Below are 11,014 nucleotides of genomic sequence, written 5' to 3'. Positions count from 1 at the left end.
AAGAGATATCAGGTAAATAATTAAACTTATTGTCTTTACTGTTTCATTAGTGTAAAGCTGGTAACTCAGTTGTGGCCAATCAGTAACAAAATGTTAAAATCCCAGCATCATGTAGCTTTGAGCAGCACTGGCCTCCCCTGTAAATCACTTGAAGTTAATGGAGAATATTATAAGAGTAAAACACTCCATCAAGAAAAACTTCATTCAACTGGAAAATCTAACATCGTTGTTACGAATCAACAATGAATCTGTGAGAAAAAATGTAGGACGAGAGGAAACATAAAAAAAAAAAACTTTTATTATCGTCGCAGGTCAATTTGACAACATGCTTTCACCACATCAAAGGTAAAAAGATATTGCACTTTAACTGAAGCCCGTCTCTTTACGAAACAAGACGCCGGGGCGTGCTTTATTCAATCTTCGTCCCGCTCATCTTCATCAGTGACACACAAGAGTTGTGCACAGACGCGATGATGTCACAAGTTCACCTGAGAGCACAGACGAGGTCGACGCATAGTCTTGAAAAATCCAAAGAGAATCCATAGCTTGCACAGTATTGATCAGTCTGTAGCAAAGACGAATGGTCAGTTCACACAAACACACACACACACACACACTGTAATGTTATAAGCAGTGCACACTAACAACAGAGTGTTACCACATATAGTGTACACACAGTAATGTGCACAACCGTTGTATACACGTGGATATATAGTAGACTCAAACAATATCCAAGACACACTCAATATGTGCGCAGCATGGATAGCTCACACACACGCACCATGAAAGTGCACATTAGAAACAGAAATAATGGCCATCACAAAAAGAAAGATACACAAACCTTGCATGCACACACACACACACATCCCACAAGGGCACATTCTTTAGTTTCCCAAACAAACAGGACAAACAAACATTTCAGAATTATAAATGCTCCCACACACACACACACACACACACACACAAAAAGGCAACATATTTTCCAAACATGCACAGACCTTGGTTAGCAAACACTCGCACACAAAAAAAACAACAACATTGTAATGTTTGAGATACGTTTTGTGAGCTGTGGCTCAATAACATTTTGAAAAAATATTTGTTTCTTGTCGACTGACCCGCCTGTGCTCTCATGGCCGCCCGCTGATACAAACAAAATGCACAACAATGTGTGTGTGTATTCTGACATGTTCCAAAACGCACACCTTATGATTTAGACAATTTCATCAAGTTCATTTTTAAGATTCATCGGCTGAAAAAATGTCTGACACCATAGAGTTCAGACCACAAAAACACAGAGATGTAAACAAAAACACAAATAGGCTAAATATGTTTGAGTTACAATCAGACTCGGAGTACATGTGTGTGGCTGTCTGTGTGTGTGTGTGTGTGTGTGTGTGTGTGTGTGTGTGTGTGTGTGTGTGTGTGTGTGTGTGTGTGTGATTGTTTGTGTGTGTGTACCCTGTGAATCAGAATCTTTACTGTCGTTTCCACTGACGGACATGAAGGTGTGTCTTCACACAACCTCTCAGACAAATCAAGTCATCGATGCTCCACATGTTGTGTGTGTATGAAGGCAAAATGAACACAGTTGCGTAACTGGGCCAGGTTTGTAGACTTGTGTAGTGGTTTAATTTGAGCACGAACACAAACAGATTTGTCAAACAAGAAGCGTCTGCACATCCAGAGGTCTGAGTCACATCCGTCTGCACAGAGACACGTGTAGAGATCTCTAGGCCGTGATCTGACCCGAGTCACAGGTATTTCTCAACTGAACTGACAACTGTGCACACAAGCTTTTGCACACACATCTAAAGAGCTCTCTGGTCTGAGATGATCGAGAGCGATAAGAAAATACACACGCGTGTGTGTTATACTGATGAGTGGGAAGTTATCTCAAAGCCACCGACACCAACATCGACCCCTCGTCTGACTAACACTTACAGAGAACGACCAGTTGTGATGAGTTAAGCAACACAGAGCTCTAGAACATGTGCGTCAACGGGAATATAAAGCTTGATACCTGCCCTACACAAGTGTGTGCGAGAGGTTCTCTCAGCACACATGCCACGGTAGTGTGAGCTAAATCTCTCTCCACCGCAACGGCGAGCTCTGACAGGTAACGTCGGAGATCGAACGACATACAGTGGCGTAAACTTCAAGATGGCAAGCTCTGAAAATGTAGCTCCTGATAATGAAGCGTCAAAAGATCGACAAAAGTTGTAGCTCGGCGTTTAGTTGACATCCAGAGATAAGTAAACATCCTCTCCGTCACACAGGTTAAGAAAGGTCAGAGTGAGGAGAACATCCTGGTAGACCAGAGAGTAGCTCTCTACCTCCATACACAGGCTAGTTTGAAGCTCTTTTTGAAGCAGTTAGCTTTTCCCTCATACATGGTAGAGGTTTTGAGCGCCAACGTGGTGAACATCTGACCCTCTCCCAGGAGCTTCTTCAGAGAAAGTGAGAGTTTTAAATCCATACAGTTTTAAGCCCTAGAGTCCAGAAGAGGTCAAGGGTCATTCATGTTTTGTGTCAAGAGTAGAACCTGTACAACGAAAACACAACAACCTCAAATGTGGCCGAGTTTTGGCAAGAGCCCTCGCTCAGTTGCTTCCCCTGAAATGGTTTCCTTTCACCGCTCGAGCAAAACAAGAGAGCAGCGACTTTACAGGCTCAGCACAGTTGTGTATAAAACAGATATAGAGTTCTAAATACTCACACGGATAACCATGCATGACACGCACACTCTCCCTCATAGACACACACACACACACAAAGCTTGGCAACTTTTGAGCCGAAAACAGAAACAGAACACAGCAAGTTGGTCCAGGAATGAAACGGCTGCAAGACACAGGAGCCGGAAAAGAACGGCGGCGACTCAACATCTGACGTGTTTTAGGGGTGATATGTACATAGAGGATCTCGACGGCAGTTCGTTGCCAGTGTTATAGAGATTTTATTTGGTGCAAATTTAGGACTGAAAGATGCTGAAGCGCTGGCGTTCTTTTCCCTCCCGAGTCTGAAGTCTTCACCGTCCGTACAGTCCACTTCTAAAAAGTCTGGACTCACAGGTAGCACAGGAGATCTGGAATGAAACATATACGCCTTCTGAAACGCTCAGGAAATACTGGATCCGTCCACCGCTCATCATGTGGTCAACGGTTCCAGGACTCATTGGAATAGGCAGTTTTTGAGTGGTTCGGCGCTGCTATGTCTTCTTGGCTGTGTCTTGCTGGGCGGCAGCCGCGGTGCTTGCTTTCTGTGTTACAGTCTTCTTGCTCTGAGGCTCAGGGTTCGTCTGAGCGCCGACTGCAGCAGACGCTCGAGAAAGTGTAGCAGCGGTTGCCGTTGCAGCAGACGAGACCCCCGTCTTTGGAACTTCCTTGCATGGCAGTGGTACGGGGTCCTTATGAGTGGATCTGGGAGGTCTCTGAGGGGCAGCGGGAGAAGCCCCTCGCTCTGCTCTCAGCCGGCTTTGTGAGAGCCCAGGAGACTGCGGTGTCGTGGGATGGGGAGGTATGTCTAAGGCGACACCGTGGGGCGTTTTATCCGACGGGCTGCTGAGTCTGACCGGGCCCAGGACACTCTTGGCAACCGTTGCAATCTGCGACACAACTTTTTCAACGCAGCTCTCAGAGGCCAGAGAGGCAGAAGTGGAGGAAACGCTTGATGCAGTGGTGGCACAAAGTCTACGATTGTCTGCCTCCTTTTTCTCCTTGGGGACACTCGGAGATGAGCAAGAGGGGCGCTGGTTCTCCCTGATATCTGTTGCACTTGAGGAATTAGTGATGGGTTCAGGGGTGTTGGGAGGCGCTTTAGTGGGCATGCTGCTTTCTAGAATGCGCTCTGCTACTTGTGGTGCTGATGGACTGGACTTGAGCGCAGGGGTCTTAAAGTCCAGCGGAGGGGTCGGCTTTGCAAAAGTCTCTTTGTTGACTGAGATGAATGCACTGCCTGCAGTGGAAAAGGGAAGGGAACCCTGGGGGGGTTTAGTGGTACCGCTTAGATCCAGACCTTTCTCAGCTGTAGGATCTTTTGCAGCTGCAGTGGCACTACCTGTGCTGGACTTCCCTTCAGTGACAGGTGCCAGGGTGTGAGAGGTCACAGGTCGACCAGATGGGCTGAACGTGGCATGAGGCGTGCTCGGCGAGAGACACAGGGAAGGGAGAGTCCTGCCAGGGCCTGTTCGGACTGTGGTGGGCCGGAGCAGGGGAGGGGTAAAGGTGGTCACCCTGCGTCCATCCTGGCTGTCCTCTGAGCCGTCGTCCGTCTCGTCCTCGGATGAGTCAACCTCGTGGATGGCTTCTTGCTTCTGAAGTGACTCCCTCCGTTCGGCTCTGTCCTGGCGTATTGCAGAGAGTTTGTCCTTCAACTTGCTCTTCCCTGCAACGAGGCCCAGCGAACCAAGGCCCCCGTCCCCTTCCTGGCGTCCAATTTTCCGGGATGAAGAGTGTTTCTGCAGACTTCCTTTCTCGACGCCACGCCCTGCTGAGGACAGCAGACTCTCTCCTGCAGACTCCTGCAGATAGAGACATGCAGGCTTGAAACAGTATTTGCACCAATGGCCAAATTATCAATGTCATATTACACTTGTGTAAACACTACACAGCTTAATTGATACATGTGCATGTGCAATATTGACAACACACACTTTACTTAGCACACACAAGCTATTGACAACACACTAGTAACTTGGAACAGGCTAACTATTGACAACAAACTAGCTACTTAGCACATGCTAGATTTTGACAACACACTAGCTACTTATGTTAACTACTTAGTACATCCTGTTGTCAATAGTTAGCCTGTTCTCAGTAGCTAGTGCGTTAGTTCTGGCTAACTATTGACAACACACTAGATCCTTAGCACATGCTAGCTATTGACAACGCACTAGCTACTTAGAACAGGCTAACTATTGACAACACACTAGCTACTTAGAACAGGCTAACTATTGAGAACACACTAGCTACTTAATGACAACACACTAGCTACTTAGAACAGGCTAACTATTGAGAACACACTAACTACTTAGAACAGGCTAACTATTGACAACACACTAGCTACTTAGAACAGGCTAACTATTGACAACACACTACCTACTTATAACAGTCTAACTATTGACAACACACTAGCTACTTAGAACAGGCTAACTATTGAGAACACACTAGCTACTTAATGACAACACACTAGCTACTTAGAACAGGCTAACTATTGAGAACACACTAGCGACTTAGAACAGGCTAACTATTGACAACACACTAGCTACTTAATGACAACACACTAGCTACTTAGAACAGGCTAACTATTGACAACACACTAGCTACTTAGAACAGGCTAACTATTGAGAACACACTAGCTACTTAATGACAACACACTAGCTACTTAGAACAGGCCAACTATTGAGAACACACTAGCTACTTAGAACAGGCTAACTATTGACAACACACTAGCTACTTAGAACAGGCTAACTATTGACAACACACTACCTACTTATAACAGTCTAACTATTGACAACACACTAGCTACTTAGAACAGGCTAACTATTGACAACACACTAGCTACTTAATGACAACACACTAGCTACTTAGAACAGGCTAACTATTGAGAACACACTAGCTACTTAGAACAGGCTAACGATTGACAACACACTAGCTACTTAATGACAACACACTAGCTACTTATAACAGTCTAACTATTGAGAACACACTAGCTACTTAGAACAGGCTAACTATTGAGAACACACTAGCTACTTAATGACAACACACTAGCTACTTAGCACCTAGGCCTGACTATCTATAAGCCACTACCATCCCCCTTTAAATGGCAGACTGATGTGTTACTAATGCAATGTAAAGTATTGACGGAGATGTCACATTGAATTTAACTGACATTCAACTGATATTTGGCAGATAAAATTGTTAATTTAGATGTCATACCTGTAGACTGTGAAGACTTGGTTCTCTCTGCAGAATTTCTTTTTTGAAGTCTGAATGTGAAATATCCAGACTGTGCTTTCTATTCCCCACACCTGAACTCACTGAACCGGCAGACGTGTTTCCAGAGGAGGAGGAGGCCGAGCTGGTCAGCGAGGAAGCCAGCTTCTCTGCAGACTGGACCCTCTTGAGAAGCGGCGAGCGAGGTGGTTCTGCACTCTTTGGTCTGGAGATGTGCCTGACCAGCGGTGGAGAGGAGTGCAGCTTCACTGGGAACGACTGACCCCCCATGGACTGAGCCAAGGGGTGCCCTGATAGGGGCGAGGGCGAGCGCTGGGGTGAGCTGCTCTGGGGCGTTGGGGAGGGAGTGCGGGCGAGAGGGGAGAGAGGGATGTTGCCAGCAGACTTGCGTCTGGGAGAGCGATACTGGCGCTGCAGTTTGGGCGCAAGACCATGAAGGGAACTGGGCCGGATGTGTCCTGAGCTGGCAGGGGAATTCGGGACACTTGAGCTCGGGGAGCTGCTCTGGGATGAGTTTCCGCCAACTGAAGGTACAAAATAACATGATTAGAAGCACAATTGGGATTGACACGCAGATTTCATCAGACAACTGAGGGCTCACCCGAGTGAGCGGAGTCTGGAGTGGACCGGTAACCCTGAGTGGGGCTCCGAGGCGACAAGTTGTGGGTGGGGGACCCGGGTCCACTCTCTCCTGAGGACAAGGATCTGTTGAGGGAGGAGAGACTTCGACTGGTGTGAAGGAGCGACGCCTGTTTGGTAATCTTCCGGAACAGTGATGTACGTTTCTTACTGAGGGACACACACACACAAATACACACCTTTAGTCTCACACGAATGATCCTATAACAGGATTTGACATTTCAAGCGAGCACAGCTTCATGTGCATCTAGAAAATTCCATTTGGAAGCAGAGAATATTGGCTTACTTACTCGTTCATTCAAGAAATCCAATTGGATATAATTGTCTTCATGAAGTAGTTAACATTAAAACAAACACACACACCTTTCCTGTCCCTCTTTGCTCTTGCTCTTCTTGTTGCGTCTCGCCATCTTGGACTTGTTTGTGGTCTTGCGGGCCGGGCCGACTTTGATCGACGTGTTCTCGAAGGGAGTCGCAGCGATGGAAACTTTAGCGCCACTCTGAGGACAGCAACATCATTATTGTGTTTGTGTCGAGATTTTCCTTCATGGCACCGAAGTGTGTAAATTGTTCAAGTGTTTTCATAATGTAATAGCAAGTGTTTATTTGTGTGACGAGGCTTGTATGGTCACGTGTAGTGTGTGTCGTTTTTGGGATGTGTGTCTTTAAAGTGCATGTTTGTACCTTCAGGATCAGCTCCACCACATCAGTGTGGACCAAACCATGAACCGCCTCCCCGTTGACGTGAGTGATCAGGTCCCCCTCCCGCAGCCCTGCCTCGTGGGCCGGTCCTCCATCCTCCACGTGCTGCGGATGAGAAAACAAAACTGAGCTTGTTGTGTTGCTGTCTCCCTTTTGTTCGCTGTAGTCACCGAACATTAACAAACTACTTTGTGCTCTGAGAGGTCACGACTCACCCAGACCATGTGATGCACCGTGTAGATGTCCGAGTCCCCCATGTATACCCTGATGGCTCGCAGTGTGAAGCCGTACTTTTTGCCAGAACGGTGGATGATGATGGCAGGTTTGACGTTGGTCACGGCCGGGGAAAGGTCACGACTCGGGGAGGAGTCTCGCGAGGACGGGTTGGACGACAGGGAGTGCGGGGACATGGGGCTGGCCAGAGGAGACGCGGTGTAGTGGTCTAGAGTCGAATCAGAGGTTCAAAGTGAGATGCTTGTCAACAAAAGCGACCTGTTCTCCGTAACTCCTCGCTCACCTGCTGGGATCATGAGCGACAGAGTCGTGGCTGAGGCCGACTTGATGACTTTGTTCAGCGGTCGGGAGGTCGGGGTCGTGTGTTTGTCTGCGTCTCCGGAGAGGAGCCGGTGACGAGCACGCCGAGCCGCCAAGTCGCTGATGGCCTTAGGGGTCGCCGGTGAGTCGCTGACCGCTGGAACTTTAGTTGTTGTGGTGGCGGCTGCGCTCACTTCTCCTGATGTTCCTGCTGCAGGGAAGTGAAACGTCAGTAAGTCTCTGATCCTGCGTACGATCATCTGTTCTACGCTGTAAGAATCTTTTTTTTAGTGGTTCTATGTTGCTACTGACGTGTTGGGACTTGGCTCTGCTGAGTGGACGTCGAGCTGGTGGTCGGGGATTCGTCCAGTTTCAATTCTCTCTCCAAAGGCAGCTCTGGGATGGCAAGGGGAAGCTCCTCAGACCTCGGGCCCCTGACTGCACTAGATCCTAGCAAGCTGGGACTCTTCTGAGAGCCTGAAGAAAAACAGAGACAGCCAGACTTTAACAAAAATGGCTTCAGTCCTTCAGATCTGTCTTAAGCAGGGAACACTTCAGACCTCCTTCCTCTTCGGCGGAGATGGCGAATCTCGGCATCTCGATGATGGCAGAGCAGCAGCGTCGCCGGACCGTGAGAGGCGGGCTGGAGTCGCTCTCAGTGTGGGACGACTCCGACACAGAGAGACGCTTTCGCAATCTGAGACAAAGAAGGTCAGACATTTATATTTCCAGCTAGAAAATGTGTAAATGACACAAAAAATGAAACATCAATAAGTGGCATTTTACAAAGAAGAATAAGTAAGGCTACATGTTTTTGTAAAGAAAACTAAAGGGTTTTTACACTAAACAAAAAGCTTACCTAAGTCGTACTAAATCATTACATAACATAAAATTAGTTTGAGGTCAGAAAAAACAACCAGGATTTTAAGAGAAATAAAGTTCTGACTTTCATAGATGTTTCTTTAGAGTCACAGTAAATACGACTCACATTTCGGGGGATCCCACGAGCCAGGATCGGTCTCTGGACTTGAGCCCGCTGAGGCTGTCGATGCGGTCTCCTCCCTCCTCACTCAGGCTGCGCTTGTTGGGAGGAGGCGTCCTCTTCTCCTCGTGCAGAGAGAGACGTTCCATGCTGCTGTACACCTGCGTCCAGGTCAAAATAGATGTCAGCATCAGGATGTCAATGAGGAGAGTTTTTTTGCTTTCTGTACTTTGCTGAATCGAGGCGAGCAGGAGGAGAACTGCCGGATCTCCACGTGCTCCTCGTCGTTGGTGTCGTCCTCCTCCTCCGTGTCCACGTGATGGTAGCGGTCGGACCGAGCTGAAGAGACAAGTGCACACGTCAGGCGTCGAGTCGGCTGAGCAGCGTGGCGGTGGACGATGAGACGAACTGTCAAAGTAGCTGGTGTCGTCCTCGGACTCCAACTGAGGGATGAACTCGGCCTTCTGCCTCAGGAGACCATTCCAGTCCAGCTCGGTGAAGAACGAGTGCTGCTTCACTTCGTAGGCACTTCCTGTGGGGCGAGAAGAAGAAGTGGTGACGAAAACAGTGAGTGAAAATGATACCACTGCAGTAGCCAGTCATATGTCATAGTAATGTCTTCCCTTTAATTATTGTCAAATATCTTACCGGTTCCGAGTCTCTCCAGAGGGTTCTGTCGCAGCAGCCTTGTGATGAGGTCCTGAGCGTCTTGAGGGAGAACTTCCTCCTCATCCGGCCACGTGATCACATCTGACAACATAGACATTATTATAAAAACATCAACATGAGGGAGAACTGTAAGAACTAAATTTTCAGAATCTAAGCTATATAGACAAATATATTTTGAAATGTAAAATGTTTTATATTTACAGGGTATCTAAAGCAGATTTTTTCAATTAAATACATTAAAATGTTTTAAAACTTTTTGAATATACTCTTCATTTTTTAAGCTTTTACAAAAAGCTTGTTATATCTGTTATCTTGATAGCTATTTGCTACAATTTATCATTTTTTTACCGTGAACAAAACAATATTTTTAAACCACAAGAGTTATTGTTCAAGGACCTGTTTTGTTTAATTCTCTTTATTCAAGTTAAGCTTTCCATTTTAAATTAACTTGTTTCATTATGTTGTTTTTATCCTACACCACTTGTTTCTATTGTATTGTGTGTTTTTCTTGTATGTGTTATTTCATCCTATTATGTGATTTTATTGTGAAGCGACCTTGAGTGAAAGGCACTTTTAATTTAAATGTATTATTTATTATTACTAATTATTTGTTATTAAATGGTTGATCACTCACCGCTGATCACCTGACCGAACAGTTCCTCCGGGGTGTCTCCAAAAAACGGTGCGCAGCCGACCAGGAACTCATAGAGGATCACCCCCATGGCCCACCAGTCCACTGGCTTCCCGTAACCCTGGCGCAGAATGACCTCTGGTGCGATGTACTCTGGAGTCCCACACACCTGCAGGTGAGGAACGACGGTCAGAGGTCACGTGATCTCAGGCTACTCAAGGGGGCGCCAGAAGTCGCACCTGCTTGTCCAGAAACTCGCGAGTGTCCTTCTCGATGTGACCCTCGTACAGGTTGGTGGTCAGACTCATCAGTCCGATCTTCGACAGGCCGAAGTCCGTCAGCTTGATGTGACCGAGAGACGTGATGAGGAGACTGTGGTGGAAACAATCACGTGTTCACATTTGACAAAAATACACTGAAATGATTTAGGAAAATGCTTTTGTCAAATTGTAAATGGTTTATTTGTGACAAGTTACTTGTCTGGTTTGAGGTCTCGGTGCACGATGCCGTAGTTGTGCAGGTATTCCAGCGCCAGGACAGTTTCAGCGAAGTACATGCGAGCCATGTCGACGGGCAGAGGTCCGATGTTCTTCAGCAGCGTCGCACAGTCGCCGCCTTCGCAGAAGTCATGTGAGCGAGCGACACAACACAGACCCACCAGTGTCTGCACTCACCCTCCACGTACTCCATCACCATGCACAGGTGGCGCCGCGTCTCAAACGAGCAGAACATGGACACCACGAAGGGGTTCTCTGCGAAGGTCAGGATGTCACGCTCCACGAAGGCCTGCTGGATCTGGTTCCGCAGGATCAGGTTCTGCTTGTTGATCTTCTTCATCGCGAATCGCTGACGCGTCTCTTTGTGGCGCACCAGGAAGACGGCGCTGCAGGACAGGAAGTGGCGTCA

At 47.3% G+C, this 11,014-nt stretch overlaps 1 protein-coding gene across 1 annotated transcript in view; it reads right to left on the bottom strand.

The window, feature by feature from the left end:
• Positions 1-278: 278 nt before the first annotated feature.
• mast2 (microtubule associated serine/threonine kinase 2) overlaps positions 279-11,014 on the bottom strand; it is an 86,857-nt gene continuing 76,121 nt past the window's right edge. Inside the window, 17 exon segments of the mRNA XM_087784643.1 lie at positions 279-4,516; positions 5,934-6,475; positions 6,553-6,740; positions 6,954-7,090; positions 7,275-7,397; positions 7,508-7,734; positions 7,810-8,037; positions 8,139-8,303; positions 8,387-8,523; positions 8,815-8,969; positions 9,038-9,147; positions 9,218-9,340; positions 9,457-9,558; positions 10,112-10,277; positions 10,348-10,480; positions 10,585-10,723; positions 10,783-10,991. Of these exon segments, the coding sequence (XP_087640769.1) occupies positions 3,206-4,516; positions 5,934-6,475; positions 6,553-6,740; positions 6,954-7,090; positions 7,275-7,397; positions 7,508-7,734; positions 7,810-8,037; positions 8,139-8,303; positions 8,387-8,523; positions 8,815-8,969; positions 9,038-9,147; positions 9,218-9,340; positions 9,457-9,558; positions 10,112-10,277; positions 10,348-10,480; positions 10,585-10,723; positions 10,783-10,991 (4,195 nt within the window). The 3' untranslated portion in view covers positions 279-3,205.

The sequence above is a fragment of the Callionymus lyra genome, chromosome 2, assembly GCF_982586985.1.
Source record: "Callionymus lyra chromosome 2, fCalLyr1.hap1.1, whole genome shotgun sequence".
NCBI classification, from domain to species: Eukaryota; Metazoa; Chordata; class Actinopteri; order Syngnathiformes; family Callionymidae; genus Callionymus; species Callionymus lyra.
Note: the sequence above shows the minus strand (reverse complement) of the source record. Positions and strands in the feature narration are given on the sequence as shown.